General features: G+C 38.0%; 1 protein-coding gene across 7 annotated transcripts in view; it reads left to right on the forward strand.

Annotated features, from left to right (window-relative positions):
* Positions 1-24,507, forward strand: part of LOC129255928 (E3 ubiquitin-protein ligase HUWE1-like) — an 87,497-nt gene that overhangs the window by 49,853 nt on the left and 13,137 nt on the right. For 2 of the 7 annotated variants that reach the window (XM_064096320.1, XM_064096323.1), the window contains exons 47-69: positions 843-1,071; positions 1,478-1,813; positions 5,380-5,444; positions 5,776-5,914; positions 6,391-6,507; positions 7,120-7,229; positions 7,502-7,715; positions 8,471-8,548; positions 9,535-9,748; positions 10,482-10,771; positions 11,223-11,467; positions 12,099-12,189; positions 13,507-13,714; positions 14,719-14,810; positions 15,397-15,714; positions 17,238-17,295; positions 18,647-18,693; positions 19,146-19,369; positions 19,678-19,978; positions 20,335-21,410; positions 22,391-22,583; positions 23,423-23,535; positions 24,028-24,176. In XM_064096320.1, the coding sequence (XP_063952390.1) occupies positions 843-1,071; positions 1,478-1,813; positions 5,380-5,444; positions 5,776-5,914; positions 6,391-6,507; positions 7,120-7,229; positions 7,502-7,715; positions 8,471-8,548; positions 9,535-9,748; positions 10,482-10,771; positions 11,223-11,467; positions 12,099-12,189; positions 13,507-13,714; positions 14,719-14,810; positions 15,397-15,714; positions 17,238-17,295; positions 18,647-18,693; positions 19,146-19,369; positions 19,678-19,978; positions 20,335-21,410; positions 22,391-22,583; positions 23,423-23,535; positions 24,028-24,176 (4,907 nt within the window). The remainder of the gene's footprint in view (positions 1-842; positions 1,072-1,477; positions 1,814-5,379; positions 5,445-5,775; positions 5,915-6,390; positions 6,508-7,119; positions 7,230-7,501; positions 7,716-8,470; positions 8,549-9,534; positions 9,749-10,481; positions 10,772-11,222; positions 11,468-12,098; positions 12,190-13,506; positions 13,715-14,718; positions 14,811-15,396; positions 15,715-17,237; positions 17,296-18,646; positions 18,694-19,145; positions 19,370-19,677; positions 19,979-20,334; positions 21,411-22,390; positions 22,584-23,422; positions 23,536-24,027; positions 24,177-24,507) is intronic. The other 5 variants (XM_064096326.1, XM_064096324.1, XM_064096322.1 and 2 more) reach the window with 5 other exon arrangements.

A 24,507-nucleotide genomic window follows, 5' to 3' on the forward strand; every position in this document is an offset into this window, starting at 1 on the left:
AAATCATTTTACTATTTCAAAATGAATGGTTCTGTGGCGTTTACCAGCGGTTTTTATAGTTTCTTTGTATTACAATTATCATTGAATGCATTAACCCACTTGTTTTGTGATGTAATTTCAACCTCTATGATTGATTACGTAAGATTATAATTTTAAAATATCTAGGCACTTTCGCATGTCATAGTCTACCCACGTGATGCCATACGTCATTAAGAAAGAAGTTATGACAGGTTCGGAGGTGTCATAAATATTTAGTGAGGTTGTTGTACCCGATCTTGGTAAAGAGGGCTTCGTGAAACGGTTAGCGGACAAGTAGCTCACTATCTCCGATTTAGTCAAGAAGTTAGACTTATGACGGTGTTGAGAAACGGGCCCCTGCTGACTAAAGCTAAATTTTTTTTAGATATAAACCTTCATCATATTTTAGATACTAACATTGTTTATGGAGGTAATTTGGTTAAAGTGCAAGGGGAGGAAAGGAAAAATCATGCGCAAGTTCGACTTACACTACCTTCAAAATTTGACGTATTAGTTTTGCACAAGAAAGTGCCCTTGTTTCTTATTCCAGTAGAAACAAGGTTTCATCCTTGTGCTATATTGATAGTCTTTGGTCAATGTTTTGCCTTCCTTTTACTTTGTAGGATTGCATAGTTGCTCATTGCCATACAAGGTTCATTTGTGTTTGCATGCTTTTGCTTCTTTAGTTTGCTTCATGTATTCAATATTTTGATTCATTCGGGACATTACTGTTGGAATAATCAGTGATACACATGACAAGTGCTTTCCCTTCCTTCTGTCCTGAACCAGTAGTTGTTCAAGTAGTTTGTATACTGTTCTTTCAGGATAGAACCGCTCTCGAATACATCCTGGACCATCTCCTACCGCAGTGCCAGAAAGCAGGTGATAAGGACTGTCCAGGCCTAGCTCAGGTCCTGCTGGCCAGTATAGCAGCAAGTAACCACAGTCCCGATGCACAGATGCTCCTGGTCACAGAGATCAAGGGTGCTCTTGGCAGAGCTTTGGCTATGCCGGAGAGTAGTGAGAAACATTCTCGCATCCAGGCACTGACGAGTAAGTGTGAAGTTTCAGATTCAAAGCATGTTGTATTCCTGTGATACGATAACAGAAAAAAAATCTCAACTTTCAAATGATTTTACCCTGAAAATTGATGGATTACTCTCATGAATATTTGCATGATGTATGAATATGGAAAGGGGCTGCCAGTGAGGTTACCAAGTTTAGTGCTAGCAGTGTTTAAGCAAGTTTGTTACTGCTGATACTCGATTGATCGAGCATGGCAGATGTAGATGTGTGTCTTGCCATGGTTGGAATTAGAATTTGACAATGTGATCATTCAATCAACAAGGATTTCTCTAATAATGGTTAAATGTATTATCCTACTGGTGATTCAATATCCATTTTGAATGGATTTTAAATGATAACTTCTTTGTCTTACCCTTGCGTATTCTTCCTTTAGTGTTGATCTGTGTGATGATCGAGGCATGTCCATCCTCCAGTTCCGCCCATCAAGCCACACTGGGAAGCTCATCTTACAAGAACCAGCTCGGCGGTATGAACATCATCACCCGTCTCCTACTCCGGAAAGGGCTGGTCACGGACCTAGCCCGTGTCCCTCACTCGCTGGACCTGTCCAGCCCAAATATGGCCTCCACCATCAACTCTGCCCTCAAACCTCTGGAGACTCTGTCACGGATCGTCAACCATCCACCGGTCGGACTGCGAGGTATCGGCAGGATCAAGAATGGCGCACATATCCTTGATCCAAGGACCGCATCTACAACTGATGCTTCTGGTAAGTTGTACAATTCCCTCTATCTCACCCCATACCTATTTATACTTCTAATCTGGAGTCCCCTAGTTTGCTGTCAACAACATTCAAATCCTTCAGCTAGTCTTGTATTAATTGTTTGTACTCTATAGAGATTGCTTTAACTCCATTCTGATGGCTTTGATATCTTGTCTTGCAGAGTTTTCCCTTTGATTTGATGTGGTAACCAAGTCAGTAATCTCATATTTGAATTATATGTATTTTAGTTTGTCCTTTACAATTTTCAGATTTAAAGTTCACTCATTATGCAAATTCTCATTATGACTTTACACTTTAATAATAATAATAGATGAAATTAGTTGTGATGAGAAAAGGAGACTATTGATATGTCCGATAAATGACTGATTAGAGTGTATTGCAAGCAATAAATACCTTTCTAATGATAACCCCCAATCATTCAAATTGAAGTGCTATTCAATCTCTCATTCCTCATACTACTCATTTCATCATGTAGGTGTGGATATGTGCATATTTTCCAACTTGCTTTTTACTTGGCGTGAGAATTTATTTTGCACCTTTTTTATCTGCAAAGATTTCATATACATTATCCATTTCTTAACAAAAGTGAAAGAAAACCTTTAAATTCCAACCCTCGGATAAAAGTTTTCAAAGTGGGATAAGAAAAAAATAGATAAGATGTTCCTCTCATACCACCTTTAATAAGAAACTGAAAGTCTTCTTGTATTGAAAGTCTTGCATATTATGGATCTGAACTAAATACAGTTGACAGTGATTGCAAATTTTTGAATCGCTGGGTTGTTTAGTTGATGTGCCAGATATTCTTGGGATGGTATCAGGCGCCATATTCTGAAAATTGTCTTAAGAGAAATATTCTTTTATCTTTTCTTGTAAATTTTCTTGTAACTTTCGCTGAGTGCGTATGATGTCAGGGCTAGTATTATGCGTAAAGTTAAAAATGGGGCATAAATATCCCTTTGCGCAAGATAACATGTTGAGATAAAAGGTATTCTGAAAATTCTCTTATCTTTGCGTTCTGTTAACTTCCTTGCAAAATACAAGAAAATTTACAAGAGGTAGGGGGCTATTGTAACTTATTGTTGCATGCGATATTTGTCCGTCTGCAATAATTATTTCTTGCTGCATCCTTTGAAGAACATCATGTTTTATAAAAGGAGACATTCCAGAGACATTATGACGGATTGGTAGACTTTTCAGCAATTAAAAATTGGTGTTTGAGACGATGAATCTTTTCAGAGAAAATATGTCGTTGAGAAGAGCCACGTGTATTTTTAGCACAGAAGTGCACAAGCATAAGCGTCAGGGGTGCAAGGAAATTACGCCTCATATCAACAATGCGCTTCATTGTTTTTTAGAAGAGACGTTTCTATTGGTTGACCTAAGCATATAACAAGCTTAATGATTGGTTGATCACCATCCGAATATTGGGCGTTTCAGAGATAAAATAGGGGACGTCCTTACAGAGATAAGACAATTTTCAGAATACCAATTTAAGAGAATTTTAGCGAGCTGTTATCTTGCTGACTTACAAGAAAAGTTAAAAGAAAAGTTAAGACAATTTTCAGAATACCACCCCAGAGGCCCGGAACACAAAGCTTAGCAATGATCTTAGAACATTTTTCTACGATTGATTGCATTGACTGTAATGTACAATCAAACGTAAAAATCAAGCGTACGATTAATCGCTAACCTTTGCGTTACGGGACCCAGGTCTCATTTAAGTAAAATATTTGTACATCTTTCCAGTTTGAGAATATCTATACATGTTATTTCTCAGCATATTCTTGGCAATTTGATGAATAAAGAAATGATAAAGTAAAAGTAAAAGCTAAGAGTTTGTCCTGTCAACTTCTTTGTTGTTCAGGAAACACAGGGTTGCGTTGTAGCATGGATGCAGCCATCCAACGCTCTTCACTGGGCGGTGGTGGTGGTGGTGGGGGCAGTGGCCGGCGTGCCCATACAGGTCAGATATTCCTTCTGATCAGAAAAATATACATGGCATATGCACCCATTATTTATTTCTTCTCTTTAGTTCATCATTTTAATTTAACCTCTTCACAAACCTTAAACATCATAATGCATTGTTGATCACCTGTTTTCGGTATACAAGTGCATGGCATTATGCTTAAAGGATTTATGTATGCTGTTAGTTTCCAGCTGATCAGATGGTCGTTATTGTGATGTGTATCAAATTTGTATGTTGTATTCTTTAATTCCTGGTTATATTCAAAGGATAATTTTTTTCTTTGACAACAGAATATAAACAATTTATAGGAACCATTGTAATATTGTTTTTTTTTTTTAAATATCCTTGTATGTTTATGATATTCCTTTCCTTTTCCTTTATATATCCTTTTTATGTACCTGTATTTCTTGTCCATTATGTAATAAATTCCAAACCTAGCCCAGAGAATAGTTACATGTTAAAGTTGTACATGTTGTGTCTGAAAATTGCATATTGTCTTTGTTATGGTTCAACTGGCACAGAGATATCCACCTTGTTTCTTTCATTGATGTTTGTTATAATCATCCTTTCTCCAACCCCTCCCCATGTCTGTGAATGAATTATTGTGGTTATTTTATCTGATTTCATATATACTTACTATATTTAATCAGATATTTAGTGAAATTACATTTGTACAATTTGTTAACCATGACTCCATTTGTCACCAGTTTTTATGAAAGCTTAAAACAGGAAGTATTGTGGATTTTAGGCATTGTTTCTTTCTTCATCTCAAATATGTAATTTATGCACAGATTGACTCAAAGAGGTCAAGGGTTGATTATTTGAAAAGCCAGCTCCACCCAATGTATTATTTGCATTTAGATTTAGATCTTTTATTGTCATATATATTCATCATCTTACCCTTATCGTTTTTGTCCCTTTCCTCTTGTTCATTATCCATGTACTGCATCATGTGCATGGCCACAAAGATATGTATGTAGTTTTGAATGATGTCAGGTCTAAGAGTGTGAATATGCATGCAACTAAATGCCTGGTCCCACTGGCCGACGGATGCAAAAAGTATTCATTAAGGACTCAGCGGACAAGCAAAATTTTGGGGGTCGCTACATCCGTTTTCATCCGCTCCAGAAATGGACAAAATTAGCAAAAACATAATGGAAAATAATGGACGTTGGTAGTATTTAGCTGGGATGTAAAACAGATGTTCATTGGAAGCCTAACGGATGGAAGTAGATAGCAGCTCCAAATGGGTAGCCGGGGGTTTTGAATACTTTTTATACGAGATGCATACACTTACATCCTTTCTATTTCCTCGCAACTAACGATGTATAGACGTTCCATGTACCTTATCTTTCCTCCCTCTTTCGGTTGTTCAGCTAGAATGTATGTAACACGTATGCAATGAGTACGCAATGGATTGCAAGATTTTTGTACGTTTTACATCCACTTTGCGTCCGTAAGTGCAGTGGGACTAGGCCTTTATGAAATGTTATCTAGAGTAGAACCTAGATTAGTTCTGTTGTTATCTCACTTTATTAGAATAACATTGCTATTGAATTGCCTACTTTGTTTGTTTGTTTTTTAGATCGAGAGTCTGTTGCCAATGTGTTGGGAGTGCAGGAAGATACACAAGATTCTACAGACTTAGATGTAAGTATTTTATACTTGAGAGTGCTTATGTCATTGGTAATTGTTTTTCCATGTGATTCAAATAGAAATTTAAAGAACAAAAATCAACCATTTAAAGTTGTGAAAATAACATTAGGCATGTAATAATCATGAAAATAGCATTAAAAAGATTAAAATGTTTGTGATGATTGTACCTTAGTATTTACAGTATTTATTTATGATTAAGGAGAGGGGTAGAAGGGAGTTTAGAGTTAGAAAGAAGGAAGAGAGAGTAGAGCATTCCAATTTTATTCAAACCTTAGTCCAACATTTCTAGTTTGTTATATTAACTAATGGATACTTTATGATGCAGGATCAGGCAGATCTTGAATGCATCGTTGATGAGCTCCTTGATGGGACGGCTGGTAGGGCTGAGGTCTTAGGAGAAACGCTCATTGCTACAGGACCCGAAAGGTTGGGTTCACTCAGATCAGCATTTGTAGATCAAGCAGGTATGTCAAGTATGAGGTGGATGGGATATGATACTTATAAGCAAACAACCAGAGGACTGAAGGCTTTTATGTCCTCTCCAAGGTGTGTGTGTGTGTGTGTATTTGAGTTTTGTCAGACGTGTATCAATCAGATATGATTATTTACGTCTGGACCGACCTTTAACATCACCATCCGAAAGACGTGACCAGGGCTCGAACCTCTGCATCAATTTGTAACTTCCCCACAGCTTCAACGTCCAAGGGACCTGGTAGTAAGGATATTAAGGAAATAAGATTTCATGACAGACAGCTTATAATGTAAAACGCACAAGCCATCACAAATTCTATACGATTCCATTTTCCATTATTTCTCAGTTTCTGGTTAGTTTTATGAAAACCATAACCAATTGACTCCATTGTACTGTTGTTTCAACTTATTTCTTCTGTTATAAAGTATCCATGACACGTATGTTTTTTTTAAAAATCTCTGTTTGTAGGTGAAGCCTCCCAGGATGAGATGGTAATCACCATGACGGACGATGGAGAGGAGATGGACCAATCTCTTGGTGATGCAGAGATGAGGAGTCAACATAGTCATGAAGGAGTCAGGACAGGTTAGTCGATCACTCCAGTCATGATACCGAAAAGAATTATTTTATGGAGATGATAACATATCTACTATGTGTTTTATCCACGAGCCATCATGTAGTAGCTTCGTATTATCTAATCAAAAGAAAATATTTGTGTAATGATTATTTCTACCATATTTTGTATAAATGAAGGAGGAACAATTACATCACATGTGCCACCCAAATTCTCAGTAAAAGTCCTAGGTATACACTTTGTACCTCGTCTTTAGGCACTCCACTGGTTACCTGTGCTGGACCAAGTGAAATTCAAGTTTTTGTTTTGCGCAGATGAAAAATGGTTAATTTTTGCACTCACTATTTTGACGATATATCGGGATATGTTCCCAGAAGAAATCTCAGATCCTTGAGAATTGGGTTGTTTACACCTTATGAATTCAAATGCTCATTTGGTGGAAAGGCTTCTGCTAGCAGTGCTCCTGCTACATGGAATCCATATTCCACTTCAAGTCATGCTAAAGTCTATAGGTTCATTCAAGTCATTGCTCAAAACATTATCTCTCTATCTGTTCTGAACAATTTTTCAAATGATCCCACTTCCCCTTTTATTTCATCCCCCTGCTCTTCTGATTATGTAAGTAGATAGAAGGTCTACTTTAAATGATGCTGTAGATGCCGATGATGACAGCGTTCAAGACGATGACTCTGCAGCTGAAAGTGATTCCGATGATGGCAATGAGGACAGACAGGTAAGAAATAACAATTTGCCTTTGTAAACTTTCTTGATGGAATCCAGTATTCATTCATCTATGACAGCAAAATGTCCCACATTTTCTCTCTATATTTTGAATGACATGTTTGCTGAAGAAACCTAAAATGATGTAAAAGAATAGTGATTGATTCAGAATCTCGGCATATGCATCATTACGTATAATATTTTTCTGAACAGAGCCTTGATTTGTGCAATAGCTCTCATGTGATACAAAATGGTGATTTATTTTGGGTAATCTTTGATCTTCAGGATGAAGGGGACGACGATGAAGAGGACGAGGAGGATGATGAAGAGGAGGAAGAGGAAGATGAGGAGGACCACGATGATGGCTCGGAGATGGATGCGGAAGATTACGACATCACCGAAGATCTAGACTACTTCCGAGTTGGGGATCGCGATGAGGATATGTGGGTCGGTGACACCGACGAGGACATGTTGATTCAGTTAGATCCTGTGTTCTCAGGTAAGCCTGGATACTTAAACTCCTTACTCTGGGCAGCCTGTTTCACAAAACTTGATTTAATATCAAGCTTGCAATATCAGTATAAAGCTACTGAAATCATTCAATTCAATTGGCTGATAGTAAAATTGTTATAGTAATTGTGCAATTGTTATTGTAGCAAGCCTTTACGAAACAGAACCCTGGATTTTGTATTCAATAATTATTTCTTCAGTTGATTGATTGATTTATTTATTTAAAACGGTTTATTTCAACAATTTTTAACAATAATTATAGTGGCTGAAAAGCCAAATTGCATAACCCTTTACAAAAAAATGCATTCAACATCAAATAAAAAAGCTCAATTTACACGAATTCTACATCATAAGAAACATAAAAACATAGGAAGGTTGTTTATCATGTCGGGGACGTATGTATTAAATTATGAAATGCATCCCCATTATCATAAACCAAAATTGAAAATACATGCGGCCAAATAACATAAAAACAATGAGTTCTGACTACCCAGAAAGTAGTACAGATGGGTGGGGAGAAAAAGGAAAGAAAAAAAAGAGAGGAATAGAGGGTATGTGTGTGAGTGTGAGAGAGAGTGAGTGTAACAATGAACATTTCTGTCATACCTAGATCCTGGTAGATTTGAATGGATCAGTGTATAGTGTACACTATTGGAGTTAGGTGGCCGCAATGAGATGAAGCATACAATACATAAAGACATTGTTTTATTGTGAAGTAACAAATAATACTTGTTTGGGCTGTAGGCGTTCCTGCATCGATAAGAACATATCAGCTTCCCGTGGCCATTCATGAAGACACTAGGAATGCAAATGATGTATCAGGTAAGTTCGGTTAACTGCATTCTTGCCTCATCATTGTAGCTTGTAATTTCCTTTGGCTTTTGCCTTTGATGAATTTCAAATACTAATACATAAATATTTCAAAAGGTTGATGGACATCTTCAAAGTAATGGTACGAGTACCTCCATGTGCATCATTAATTTGCCAATCGCAGTTCTGAATTGATGGGAAGGGCAATATTCACTGTCAATGATCTTGTGTCCATATTCGTTTTTTTTTTTTTTTGTAGTTGAAATCAGAGATGCCCATAATGTTAATATATCAAACATTATTTGTCTGACTTTTGTCAGCATTGGCAAAGTTATAGATAGCATGTCATGAATAGATAGCTAATTTAACCAAGAAATCTCAATCTTGGATTTTGAATCCTACATGTTACATGATAGATTCAACATGTAGAATAAATGATTCATGAGCGATCCATATCTTATTTCTAAAACTTGTTCATAATTATTTTTTTTTAAAAGAAAACCAAGATTTAGAAATCTTAGCACCATTGAAAAACCTTGTGTTCATTCTGATTAACCCATGGCTTCTTGGTGGTGCAATATCAAATACGTAACTAAAACAAAGCATCAGTCTGTTTGCCTTTCAATTCAAATGGTCTACAGAAGCTTAGTTTTGGACATTGATTTTTCTTTTCCTCTCTAATTTCCTTAGATTTTTTTTCCTCTCTAATTTCCTTTGCTGAAGTCCTATTGACTCCTTTATCCCGTTCTTCATAGTTTAAAGAGTGGGGGATTTGATTCAATTCCTTCATGCATCCTTGATGTTTTGAGATTCCGTTTTTTTTTTTTTTTTTTTTGTAGTTGAAATCATAGATGCCCATAAGGTTGATATGTATATCAAAACATTATTTATCTGACTTTATGGCACTTGGGCATTGGCAATTTATAGATAGCAACAGACATTGCAAGAGCTCCTAAGACTTTTTGACAATTTTACAAATACTCTTGATTTCCCTGTAGCTCCCAACATCCCAGTCCCTCCAAGTGTAATCTCGGCCAGCCATCCCCTCCTGGTCAGGCACAGTGACCACACCAACCTGACCCATGGTGTCAGCCAGACCAATCGCAATCAGAGGGTCTCCAGGCAGAGGGTCAACCGCCATGGTACCACGCAGACGGTTCACATCTATCATTCCGGAGCAACAAGGCCGCCCAACGTCCAGAATGTCCTGAGGTAACTCTTGAAATTTGTTGGATCCTCTCCTTTTTTTTCCTTTTTGTGTGCCAGTTATTGGGTATTCTTGATGTTATTCATGAAAGGAATGAAGAAATGAATAAAATATCTTGTACAGAGAGTATTGTGTATCCTTACTTTATTCTTTTGGACCAACAAATTGTTAGATGGCAGTCAAGTGGTTCTCACAAGCTCTACGTTTCATCAAGCTAATATTTGAAATTACATTTTCAACATGTAGAATGATGCATGAGTGATCCATAACTTGTTCATGATTATTTTTTTGAAAAGCAAACCAAGATTTAGGAGTCTTCTAGTAACCATATATTAATCTGTAGTTTAAGCTCAGATGTAACCGTTGAATAGCACCATTGAAAAACCTTGTGTTCATTCTGATTAACCCATAGCTTCTTGGTGGTGCAATATCAAATACATAACTAAAACAAAGCATCAGTCTGTTTACCTTTCAATTCACATGGTCTACAGAAGCTTAGTTTTGGACATTGATATTTTTTTCCTCTCTAATTTCCTTTGCTGAAGTCCTACTGACTCCTTTATCCCATTCTTCATAGTTTAAGAGTTGGGGATTTGATTCAATTCCTTCATGCATCCTTGATATTGATGTTTTGAGATTGTGACTTAATTATTTTTGCAATGAGTGTGTATATTTCATGCGACAAATTTGTGAAATACCCGACAAGCCAAAGGCGAGGTGCTTTCTAATGATTAGCAGGCATTACAATTCCTCCCTACCCAGGCTGCTGGGCCTGTCTTCGTCCACTGACATCGTCCAGCTGACCACCACCAGCTCTGGCCAGGGCAACCAGACCAGGGTCTATGTTGCCAACTCCGGAGATGACATCAACCAGAACCGAGAGGAGGTGTCCGATATCTTTGAGGAGGGGTACAACATGGGCTACTTCAGCGGTTCCAACTTCCTGTCCGTGGTGCCCCCGGTGTACAGGAGATGGGACGAAGAGAGCAAGGTCCTGGATGGAAGGAGTGTGCATGACTGTGTGCAAGGTGAGTCCACAAAACGTATACTGAATGTGAAGTTATATCTGATTCATTCGAGATTTGGTGGGAGTGGATATGCAGGGGGAGTGCTGCTCTTTCGTTTGGAAAAAGTTATTTATAAATGAAGTCCTTTATTTGAATCATTTATGCAATTAGATATGCAGGGGGGTGGTCTTTCATAAAGCAAACGTCATTTACTTGAAGTTATTCATGATTTCACAAAATGACACCCCAAAACTCTTTTTGAAATCTGTTAATCTTTTCTCTGTGTACGTGTGTGTTTAAAAGATTGCCTCTTACAAGGAGAGATAATAATTTTGCCTTGGTCATTGCATTGTACATAGGATACACAGGATCTCTAATAATGGGAATTCTATTCTTCCACAATTGATTGGGGACTGCACAGAATAGATGAGGTGTATCTTGTTAGCATCGTCCTCTTTTTTTTTGCTCTTAGCTTTGAAGCCCGAAATCATCAGCCTTCTTGAGAAGCATCGGGACGAAGAGCTGGCAGAGCGGAAAGAAAAGAGAAAGAAGCAGGCAGAAGAGGATGCAAAGAAGAAAGCCGAGGAAGAGGCCAAGAAGAAAGTGGAAGAGGCTAAGAAGGCTGTTGAAGAAGCCAAGAAAGCCGCCGAAGAAGCTACCAAGGCTGAAGGTGCTAAATCAGAGGAAGACACCAAAGAGAAGGAAGAGAATATGGAGGTATATCTGCATGAGCTAAAAAAAACAAAAACAATATTGAGTACATTGAAATCCAACTTTTCGATTGTCACAACCTGTAGACCTTCAAATCTGAACTAAAGACCTCCCATCTTTTCCAGCAACTGTGAAGAATGGGTGACATATTAGGGGAGTTGACACCTTTGAATGTTTTCCACAGATAAACGGTGCTATATATAAATGCTGTTTGTCGTTATCAAGTCTGTTTTTAATTTTATCTAATTGGCCCATTTTTCTGAACTTGGGTTTAAATCAAATCTGCATCGGTACAGGTTTGATTCATCAGCTCATCTCTTACTCGGGACAAAAATAACTGAATCGGTTTTCTTCGCCATGTAGCAAAATGGAAGAGCATGGTCAGCACAAGAAACATGCAATGTTGAAATTTTGACATGTTTGGCTTCCCCTAATTTTAGCAGATTTAGACCATGGCCTAAGTTAAATCAGACTTGAGAATACGGGCCATGAAATTTATGTTTTTAACCTGTTATCAACAATGGGTACTGATCGAAAATGCCAGGTTTGTATAGATGATGAAAGAATGTGGTTGCCCCATTTGATTTCGCCTGTATTCCTAACCAGATTTATATATATTTTTGTTTTTTAATTGAAGGTTGGTGAAAGCAGTGATCAGCCCAAGGAAGCAGAAACGGCTACAAATCTATCAACAACGGCTCCTTCACAGCCACCCAGATCAGGAATAGGTAAGACAGTTGCCTCTTTTTTAATTTCTCAAAAATGATGTAGGGTTTTGATTAGGACATATGTCAAGAATAAGGGTCAATATTTAGTTGAGGGTAGGTTTGATATGTGGCTTTACATCATGTATTTTCCCTAGAAGCAATTTACAGTCTGTGTCAAACCTTGAAAGCAATATGAAGATTTTCTCTTACACCTTACAGGCCTGAATTCACAAAGGTGGTTTTGAAAACCCACGGTTGAATCCATGGTTTATATGCAGATTTCCTGTATGAATTACGCTTAATTTAGCTCGTATCGGAAGCGTGTATACAAAATTCCAATGCTGATGCGCGCTTTTGTCACAGTGCGCCAAATTGACGCCTGTTACCGTGGTTATCCACGCCATTTTATTCATGAGTCCACTCTTCAAACAGTGGACTCGTGAATAAAAAAGCTTATCTAACCATGGTAACAGGCGTCAATTTGGCGCACTGTGACAGAAGCGCGCATCAGCATTGGACATTTTTTTGATACACGCGCCCGTTACGTGCTAAATTAAGCGCAATTTATACAGGAAATCTGCATAAACCATGGATCCAACCGTGGGTTTTCAAAACCACCTTTGTGAATTCGGGCCATACAGTCTCATTCCAAATTCCCCTTAACTCTCATATCTGATTTATTGTCATTATTCAAGAGCGTGTATCATTGTGTAATTTTCCTTTGTATTTTTTTTGTAATGTCATGCTTTCACTTAAAGTGATTGGTTAGCATTGGTTTGACTTTAAAAAAATCTGAGCTAGAAGGTCACACTGGTCACCTGTGTCTGTGATATGTTACAAAAATGAAGCCCAGAAAGAATTGCGTTCGAAAATAATTATTTAGTGCTTCAAAAATTGAAATATAAAGTGACCGAAAACACCATCTTAATTTCATCCCATACACTTATGTGTACTATTTAGGCGTCTATAAGACGCCTATTTACAAAATTGGTGTTTGCCTTGTAGTTTTAGCTTTTCATTCTCAATAATGGTTGTTTTCAGGGTTTATTAGTTCTAATACATGCACTTGTACACATGTTTCATCTTGGTTTGAGAATTTTTTAAATCGGCTGCTCACAAAGTTAAACAATACCTTTAATTGCCATCATGGTCTTCAATTCCTGCAATATCTGTTTACCCTTTACACTGTGTTTTGATAAAAAGAAAATATATTTGTGTACATCTCACTTTAGCTCTGTTACCTCCAGCCCTTGTCATTTGCCTTTTTCAAAGCTGGAGATTTGTAACTAATAATAATTAAGCAATTATAGAATAAACATAATTTTGAATTTGTTACAGACATGGGTCAACTCGTCGCGAGTGTTGCCGAGTCTGCCCTTGGGAGTGCCATCTCGTCGGCCCTGTCTGCCGCTACTCTTACCAATACCATTACAACATCCACTACAACTGCTGTTACCACTACTGCTGCATCACACATGGCTGCCACTCCAACGGACACTGCCCTGTCAGTGGCTTCATCCTCGATGTCAAGTAGCTCAGAATCAAGGTAAAAAGCATCTTCATCACCTTCCCAGGTTCCTTGTTAAAAAAACTTTCTTATTTTTAAAAGTAATTTCTTCTAATTTTTAGAAGTTATTTCTAATACTATATTAATTACTATTGTTGGCAAAATTATTTTTTATTATTAGAAGTAATTTCACCAAAGATAGTAACCTAGGTAGAAAATTTTATTTGATTGATTGCTAATCAGTGTTAATGTGGTAGTTAATATTGGTGTCAAAATTTGCCATTTGTAGTGTTGATGCAATGGGGTAGGCACATCTTTCCATACAGTTTTATAGTCCTTTTTATAAAAAAAAAGATATATCTAATAGTAATCAAAACAAAAGGTAAAGCAGTGCACGGTATATGACATTGGGCTGTTCAATTCCAAAGTGAAGCTGTTTGGAATTGCAAGTGTTCATTAGAGAGATAGCAAAGTCTGCTAGGATTGTGAACACACGACGATCGTGTGATATGTAGTATTGCAAGATATCGGTATGCACCATTGAAAAACCTTGAGTCTGTTCCACAAGACTTGAGGCTTCTTGGTGGTGCAATAGTAAAGATCCCACCAAAACAATGCAACAGTCTGTTTACCTTCCTTTGCATGTGGTCAACAGAAGCTATGTTTTGGACATGTGTGGCCATTTTTCTTCGTAAGCAAATGCGGCTTTAGTGCTATTCAAAGTGATGCTTTTGCCCTAACAGTTCCCAGCAGAAATATGTAGAGAGTTATTTATAAGGATATATTTGGTGTATACTGTATATAATCTTGGTGTTGATACAATGATGATACTACAATTTATTTAGCACCAGACACTTTGGGACTTATTCATTTTTCCTGGAGGGTATTGCATCCGTTTCTGTTTGAAGTTACCTGTTGTTTCCTTAGATTTGTTAAATTAATACCGTGGGAATTCTTATTTGATCCGATAAAATCTGTTGGTATCGTATGTAAAATTGTATTGAATTTCTATGTTTTTTTTCCTCTTGTTTTTCATCTTGTAGATTATCATCGACACCTCAGCCGGGTCTAACTGGTGTGCCACAACTCGTTACAGTAACGGCTAATTCCCCAACCCCGACCTCGACAGTATCAGGTAGGATTATCATGCTCGTGTACATGTGCTTTGATCCTCTCTTTGCTTGTATACTCATGGACGATATATGAATGTTTATCATTTTTTCATACTGCTTGGCTTATAACATGTTAACCAATGAAGGTTTGCGGATAAAATATTGAAATTGAATATCAGGATCAAGCTGTCTTGTGGCAAATCAGGAAAAAAAATAAAAGATGAGAGTTGATGACACTAGACGCAGGATATCATGCAAAATGAATTGAATGACTTTCAGTCAATATATTCTTGAGAATCTTGCACAAGTCTATCAGGAATTAGCTGATCTTAAATCAATTTATTTTTTATGGCATATTTCTCTATTTTCAAAGCAGTTACTTAACTATTTATAAAATTTATTTCTGAGGTCATTTTCATGCCTCACACCAGGGGGTGCCAGAGACAATACTTTATGAAGACAGTCTTCCGTGTGCTCATATTGAAAAGCAGAATGATATTTGATATTATGTTTTAATGTCGATAAATAACTCATTGCGAGTATTAACATGATTATAATAAGTATAGCGTAACCTTATCATACCATCTGCACTTGTCATTCACATCTTAGCCTCCCAGCCGTGGGGCGTATTCCCCCCATTAATACCAGCAACTCCTCCATCATCCGATGCTACTCAATCCAATGCAACCACTACTACCACCATCACCACCACTTCCACAAACATCACCACTGCCGCCACAGCCATCCTCACCACCATGTCCACCGCTGCAACCCCTACCATGGCTACGGCGGTGTCTACCACCACATCAACCTCATCACCACTTTCATCATCAGCCCAAGCCGCTGCTCCTCCTAGACAGACCACCAGGCAAACCACCTCCATCTTTGCTTCTCTCATCGAATCAGATATGATGGAAGTACCCTTACGTAAGATATTACTCTCTTATCATATTTACATTTGAAAGTCAATTAAGCAATCAACTTGCTCTCTGGGTACATTTTCAAGATTAGGAAAAACACAATGCCTGTTTCTAAGCTATTCCAATCGATATCGGAGATGCCAATGTTGATTCTCCTCCCAAAATTACAATTTTTGCGTTGATCAGTTCCTTGTATTAGAAACGTCTGCTTCTATGAGTTAAGCATGTAATGAGTTTATGACATATGCTGCCATTGAACTCTGCATGAAATGCAAAATCGGTAAAGGAGCAGCAAATTTTTTTATAAATATTATTGGCTGTGATGCAGCTATGCATGCAACATTCCTTGGATCAGGATTTCATTGCCAACCTGCCCAGCAGGGATTGTCGTAAAATATATATAAATGATTATTTTTACAAGTGAAATCTTACCAAATATGGCTCAGATTGCATTACTGACCCTTTCTTGGCCGTGAGCTTCATGGGCCCGAGTGGAGCCCCTGACCCCAGTGCGAGAGTCCCACATTTTGTGCACAAGATGTGTGATGCATGCAAGTAATTGGTATCAATTTCATATCCTCCCTGATCCTGATTTCAAAAAGTTGGTATCTCTGTGATTATGTGTTCCTTCCTTAGAGACAGGGTATTCAATTAACCTATAATTAATGTTAATGATAATATTCCGCTTTGATTAAAGGACAAGTCCACCCCAACAAAAAGTTGATTTGAATAAAAAGAGAAAAATCCAGTAAGGATAACACTGAAAATTTCATCAAAATCGGATGTGAAATAAGAAAGTTATAACATTTTAAAGTTTTGCCTAATTTCACAAAACAGTTATATGCACATCCTGATCGGTATGCAAATGAAGAGACAGATGATGTCATCCACTCACTATTTCTTTTGTATTTTAATGTATGAAATATTCTCATTTTGTCCTCGATGTCAAGTGAAACAACAATTAATTACTCCCTAAGCATGTGGAATTAGCATTGTTTAATACTATATGGTTCATTCAAGTTGGTCCTTATTGTCAAATCTGTAAAAAAATGAAATATTGTATAATTCAAACAATAAAAATCATAAGAAATAGTGAATGAGGGAGATCATCGACTGTCTCATGTGCATGTCTCTGAGTTGTGCATATCACTGTTTTGTGAAAAATAAGCTAAACTTTAAATTAGCATAACTTTCTTATTTTACATCTGATTTTATATCCAAGGTTCATGTCCCTTTGAAAAGTCAAGGAATGTTTACCAAAGTACGCACTCTCAAGGATCAACAAATCTTTCTAGAAACTATTCAATGTGACATGTCCAACGACCTTGTGTGATTAATAAATAATAATTTGTGTGACCCAGGTCCTGTTTCATAAAGACTTGTTATAACAACAAGTAACCAGTTGCATGATTTCAGTAGCTTTAAACTGTTGGGGTGAATTTTTATATTATGAAACAGGACCCAGATTAGTAAAACTGTTCATTGTTACTCTGTTCTGGTAAAGTCAAAATCCTCTGTTTTTCCTTTCAGCGTCTGTGCCGAATCCACAAGGTTCATCAAGTCCTATTGTAAGCAGTGGTATCACTATGTAAGTTGCACTTCTTATCCTTGTCCTATCCCCGATCAGTATGTTCGGTTTTGTTGAAAGCTTTGCATACATTAGTACACATCGATACACCTATATTCACAGTTTATCCGGTAAATTGCTGATTCGTCTACTGCCAACTCGTCCACTTATCATATTGTCTACCTTCATTTTATAGTCTGATGCCATTCCGTCCATCAACATTTTGTCTAACAGCCATTTGGTCCAATAACCATTTGGTCTATTAATCACTTCGTCTAATCATCAGTTCGTCTATGACCATTTCGTCTCGTACACAATTGGTCTAAAACCTATTTTCTTCAAATTTTTGTTCAATTAGACCATATGGTATATGGACTAAATGGCTATTGGACCCACTGGTCATTAGACAAAATGGTGAGTGGATGAAATGGCAATTAGACCATGTGGATAGTGGACGAACTGGTGGTAGACCAAATGAAAGTAGACGAGTTGGTCATTGGACGAATTTGCGTTAGACCAATTGGAAGTAAACCGTTTATCCTTACCTTTGTACCAAATATTTGTACTAAATATAGCTTGGTTGCTAAAGTGATATGTTTTACTTATTCATCAGTATTACATTATAGGAAAATTATTGGTATATCCCTTAATTAATTTAGTAGGGGTTATACTGATATGCTGAAATACTTTTCATTATTTGCAGAACAACTCCTAATCAAGCACTAATACTATAATTCGGTATTTTCCTTTTTTTTCCATGCAGAACCCTATTGATATTTATTGTACATTTATAAATCTCGAGACCAATGTAAGAAGGTAACATAAATTTTCATTCAGACAGCAAGCTATGAGCATGGAGTATACTACTTATCAGGACTTTGCAAGAAGATTAAACCCTGCAGGTTCTTAACTTGAAAAATGATTCATACCACAGGATGTGTTGTATTGACATTAGGCCAACCATCCAGGGCCCCGTATTACAAAGAGTTACGATTGATCCAATCAATCTCAATTGTATGGAAATCCATCCATACCATAATTTTTCTACAAGAAATTTGCTCAATCTCCTTAGTAAACAAAGAGAATCGCACTGAATCTTCAAGAGAACGATGAATGTATGAATATACTTTGTATATAGAAAATGTTTTGAATACATTATCATTTTAGATGTTGACGTTGCTGGCCTTCCATAGTTGCGATTGATTTGATCAATCTCTACTCTTTGTAAGATGGGGCCCTGGAAGTCATCAGTTCTATACCATTTCCCACTTTTGGTTTGATATATGTTTTTCTTGACATTTCATTTTTTTAAAGCAATTAATCCATCTGGATTACCTTTCTAATTGTTTTTTATATTCTACACATTTTTTAGGTCTGCTGCATCATCAGGCAGACCAGAGTCATCTGTCAACGCAGCTGGTGAGAAGTGATCTTAGTCAATTTCTTCAGTATATTGCTAATTGATGAAATTGATATATATTCTAGAAAAGATCAGCATGCCTTATTTTTACAAATTGATTTTTGAAAGTTCACATTTTTTTCTCCGATCTCAATGGTTAATGCTGATGTATTATGTTGTTTGATATTCATAGTTTTGACTGAAAGCTTTTTAATCTTTCCCAATGCACCTCATTATGCACAAATTGATTGTAATTAATAACAAAGGGTTGAAATGCAAAATATCATCATTGACCAGGCTCCTTTTTTCAATAGATTGATGTTTCTGGTTGTTTTGAAACTAGTTTGCTTGAAAACTAATAGTAATATTAGAAATCATGTCCAGTGTTGTACCTTAGATATGCTTTCTATCACCTTGCGTAATGGATATGTTGCTATGTCAATCGTTATTCACCCTTTATCACCTATCCTAGGTGTCGGCCTACCTGAGGGAGTCGATCCATCATTCCTTGCTGCCCTACCGGAGAACATTAGGCAAGAAGTCCTGCAGGAGCACCTTGGGATTCGCAATACCCCTCATCAGACTGCGTCCCAACCAGCGCCTGCCCCTCCGTCGGCTCCAGGCGAACCAGCAAGTTCATTGAGTCAGGTTAATCCAGAGTTCTTGGCTGCTCTACCACCACATATACAGGAAGAGGTAAGTCTCTGAGTCTTTGAGGTTCCTTCCGTATGTGCCCATTGTTAACTTTTTGATACAATGTATAATGTAGAGAATAATTGTGGGTTCTAAAGAGATCAATGAACATCATGAAATAGTTTCTTTAGATTATTACCTAAGTGGAAGAAAAGAATTATTGTTTTAGTTGCAAAGAAAGTGTGAATGTTGTCATCATACCTTCCAAGTGACTATATATATTGAGATTTATTATGTTTGCATATGAAAAGTTTGACACCTACACATATATTCTTTTTTTTGTAATGAAAGTTTAAATCTCATCTTGCTAGGTCCTTGCGCAAGAACGAGCTGAACAGCAACGACACACCCTGGCCGCCCAGAGTAGTACATCTGCCCCTGTTATACCGGCTGAGCCAGTGGATCCTGCAGCCTTCATCCAGAACCTTCCCCCTGGACTACGTCAGACCGTTCTTGCAGACATGGATGACAGCGTGCTGGCCGTTCTCCCTGCAGACATTGCTGCTGAAGCCCAGGCTCTGCGACTGGACCGTGTCCTTAGACATCGTCAGCTCATGCAGGATCGACTGCTGAGGGAGACTGGTATGCTGAGTGCTATCCTCCGCTATTCAGGTGCTTTACAGGGTTGCGGACGAGAAGGTTGTCCCATCAAGCTACCATGATGGGACACCGGTCCATCCTGATATTACATTCCCAACCAACACCAACCTAGAACACTGCATGAGTCCAGTCAATAGGGGCCATGATTGAAGGAATTGATATCCAGGGTTGCCTGAAGAAGCAGCACCAAAATATGCTTTTATTTCAGAAATTTATCCTTTGCTCTTTGTGCTTGCCCTGATTTTATTTGAACAAACCTTACAAAAGCCTTGCAAATATTTTTGTTTGATTTTGTTTTATTGTTTAATCCCTTTAAATGTATTACCTTATTGAGGAACATTGATAAGTCTATTTTCTTATTTTTGCAGGTTTGCAAGGTCGATTAGGACATGGAATGAACTATTATCGTTTATCTGTACCCCGGCAAACAGGCCAGACTTGGGGTTGGGGTGGCAGCAGTTCCAACCGAGGTAGCAGTCACTCCAGACAGCAAGGTATGTTTAGTTCCATCACTCAAAACCAAGGCAGACAACTTGTAGACCTTGAGGCTCTGACCTGCCTTCTTGTACTCTTGTTTGTCAACGAACCCAAGCTTAATCTGGTGCGTTTGCTACGAGTGCTTCGTAACCTCAGCTTCCATCAGCCTACCAGACAATGGATCCTTCAGGCTTTACTCAGCATCATGGAACGCACTAAGGCCTGTAAGACTCTAGGTGATAGCAAAGTAGGAAATGCAGAAACGGATGTGATGCCCTTGCAAAGGATGGACTCTGGTTCAGGAAAGGCTTATCAGCAACCTTCCTGGCTTTCAATCAGCATGGACGCTGCCTTAGGATGCCGTGCTAGTGTCTTCAAGGTGCAAAGGTCCAGCAAAAAGAGCTCTGACAAGCAAGGTTTCCTAGTTTGCATACATCCACAGGTAGCACCAATGGTGTGCAGACATGTCATGGATGCTCTACTTGCCCTAGCAAAGGAGTTTCCATACCAGTTTATTCCCATAGCGAGCAAGAAGGACGCTCTTAAAGACTTTTCAGGGATTCCTGGTTTATCAAATACAAGTAGTAGTGCCTCAAGCAACAGCGAACGCAAGTCAACACTCGCTTCCAGTCAAGAAATGGGTGAAGATGCAAAGACAAGTGGAAGTCAGAGTGATTCTAAAGCTAGTAACAAAATAGAATTAGACTTTTGGGACCTTCTGGTAAGACTGGACAACACCAGTCAAGGCAGAAAAGGCAAAGTTACTTCCCGCCCTTCAACAGTTCCTGCAGCGAAGGAAGGCCAGGACCCAGATACTAGTAATTCAGCACTTTCCAAATTGATGGCTATGTTGTCACATCCTGTGGTCAAGCGGAGTACAGCTCTCACTGATAAGCTTCTACATCTGCTGTCCATGGTGACTAGCTCTTTACCTGATGGGGACAAGGACAAGAACAGTAGTCTGCCGGTAAGAACAGATCATCTAATATGCTCTTCATTCAGGAAAATATGTTAAGTGGTTCTGATTCCTTCTTTTCATCTAGAGGTCATTGAGGTCGAACCCTGCCCTACATTTCCTTCAGAAAAAAGTTATCCCTTGTCGTGCTGCACTTGATATGGGTGAAATAAGTTGGTGCTTGTTGGAAGCATACCTCAAATAGCCAAGCAATGTGGTAACTCAAGCTCAAACAGAATATAAATGTAATATGCTACAAAGTCCTATAGGGTAATAAGTTCATCATGTAATATTTGCTATACAAGATAGATAGAAAAATGGATTTTATTCAAATTATCACATCCCACAGTTACAAACTGCTATGAAAATTTCTCGTAATCAGTTCACTGAATTCATTTTTTTTTTGACTGTATGATTGAGTGTCTTGTGGGATGAGATAGTATACAAATAGTGAATAGGCATGAGTGCGATGGTGCGTGATTTCACATAAGGTGAAATAAAGATGCTCTATTTAACGAGGCGTAGCCGAGTTGAATAAAGTGTCTCCTTTCACCGAATGCGAAATGTCGCACCATTGCATAAATAAGAATATATTCGCTATATCTGTTGTACAACGCCTCGGAAGTTAGCGTAAATACAAACAACAATTGATTTTTCCCTATGTTTATCTATGAAAATGAGAAAGAAGCAAAATCCCACAAACGCGCATCGGATCTGCAGGAGCTATGCGCGTTTGGCCAGTAAGCCCTACGCGTGTTGAACCCGCATTTACTAAGCGCAATGCATTGAATCATAATTTCTATAGTGACGTCACCTTTTTCCTGACCGTGCAACAGTACATTTTGGACGGTACGAATGTTTGACATTCAACCACCCATTTGCTCGCGTACAACCATCTAAGTAGGCTTTGTACAATACAATGATTATAGTTAGGCCCACATTGAGACTTCGGTTTTCTTACATCCACATCCAATGTTTCCCTTCTTGCTTAGTCTGGTGTTTTACGGAGACCCAACCCGTACCTGTCAGAGGCGATCAGGAGCTCATCGAACCGATCGTCTTCTATCTTGGCTGTAGCAGCACCCTCATGTGGGGATCAGTCAAGCAGAGCACAAGCCAGTGAAGACACCAGTAGTTCAGCCATCACTCCACCTGTAGGTAGTCCTATGGATACTGCATCACAAGGTATGTTTGACCAATGTCATACTGTAAGATTTACTGGTATATGAATTATAAACTCATTGGCCCGTATTCTGATGTCAGGTTTAACTTAAACTCGGGTTTAAAGTTGTGATTAAGTATGGATAGCCAATTGTTACATAAATCACAAACGGTAGAGATATCATATTTCAGCCAATTTGGCTCTCAAATCATTCATATTCGTCTAGGAAGTATAAATAGATGATTGTCTTCACCATCGATGAATAAGGAAAGAGCACAGTAAACATAAGAAACATACAACTTCATAACAATTTTGACACTTATGGCTTCCCGTAATTTTAGCACAGAGTTAGACCATGGTCTAAGTTAAACCTGACTTTAGAATACGGGCCATTGTATTGTGTGTGTTTTTGTGATAAATTTGTAGCTTTAATATAGATAAATTTGTTATATGTAAAAAAAAATTCAGCTATCTTTCAACAAACCCCAGCACATTTTTAGTGGTAAGATGTTATGCTGCAGATGACCCCCATTTAGCCACCTTAATTGAAAACAATGTATAATGATTTTACTGCTTTTATCCTTTTTATCAAATGACTCCGAAAAAATAGTGACAAAGTGATCTTTGATTCAGTATTAAGAATATATTGAGGAGTGGCTATATGCGTCACTCTCACAAAATTGACAAAGGAACGATGTATGTAACTGTTGAAGGTTTCCATGGTGAATAATGAACAAATCAGTATGGATGATTCACTGTACACCATGTATTCTTTTTTGGGCGTGCGTGTGTTTGGTCCTGAAAAGGACTATCCAAACTTTGATGATGATGATGTATGGTTGTGATGTTCTTGAACTTGCAGAGCTTCCAAGTACTCAGAGTGCCAATGAAGAAGAGTCATCAAGCAGCAAGACGGAACCTTCCGTTCCTGATAAAACTCTGGTAGACGAGAACCTCCTCCAGCTGGCAGTTGAGGTAAGTTTATTTCTCATGATTCACAGTGGGAGTAATACCATGAACAGTCACAATGTAATTGTGCATAGAAAATGGGATGTGGGATTTATAATACTACTATTATAGTATGTGATGGGCAAGTACGTCAGGCATGAGGGAAGTACATGCACACCTTACAGGAATTAATTCCTTCAAATTTGTTCCAGAGCTATTTGGCACATATTTTTTTATTTATACATACAAACACTTTGGTGGTAATTTCATTGAATTGTGTTCGAACTCATTTCGAGATCGTTGGTCGCGCAGAAACATTGTTAGCCTAACAGAGAGCTAAGTCGCATCTTTCGGATTGTGAAGTCAACAATTATTTCAATGTGTAAGCAATGGATTGTTGTAATATTAGGCATCGCTGCCACATTACCAGATGTAACTGAGCCTCTGTTAGCACCAACAACGTTTCTGTGCAGGTTTTTCGTAATTTTCTTAAATTTGCTTAAATTCCATGATCCTTAGGTGTTGACAGCTCACACCTGTTCTGAAGATGGTCTAGAGGATGCCACCACCATGTTGATGCAATTATCCAGAGGTCATGCTACCACCAGGGAGGCTGTCTTGAGACTCTTGCTCAGAGGAGCACAAGAACTTGGCCAGACGCTCTGCAGGTGAGAATCATCTTTATGATGCGTAACGACCGATGTGTCAATTTTAGTCATTCTTGGTTACATCTACGTTTCGGTGCAAGGGAATCTTGGCACCATAGTGAAATTAAAAACTTTTGAAATCAATCTTTTCATCTTTCGCATGCTTTTAAGTATAAAAAATGGAGAAATGTTCTTTCGCACAAAATATGTATTACAGTAAGTAATGAAGCAAGTAGATGAAAGTTTCGATGAATAATGGTTATATAGTGGAGTTTCTCTACTAACCTAAATCCACTCTATTTCTGTATGCTGTCTGTTGCTTGCATCATGTTTTGATTATTCAAGTTAATGG

This window comes from Lytechinus pictus, chromosome 3 (genome assembly GCF_037042905.1).
Source record: "Lytechinus pictus isolate F3 Inbred chromosome 3, Lp3.0, whole genome shotgun sequence".
Lineage (NCBI taxonomy): Eukaryota > Metazoa > Echinodermata > Echinoidea > Temnopleuroida > Toxopneustidae > Lytechinus > Lytechinus pictus.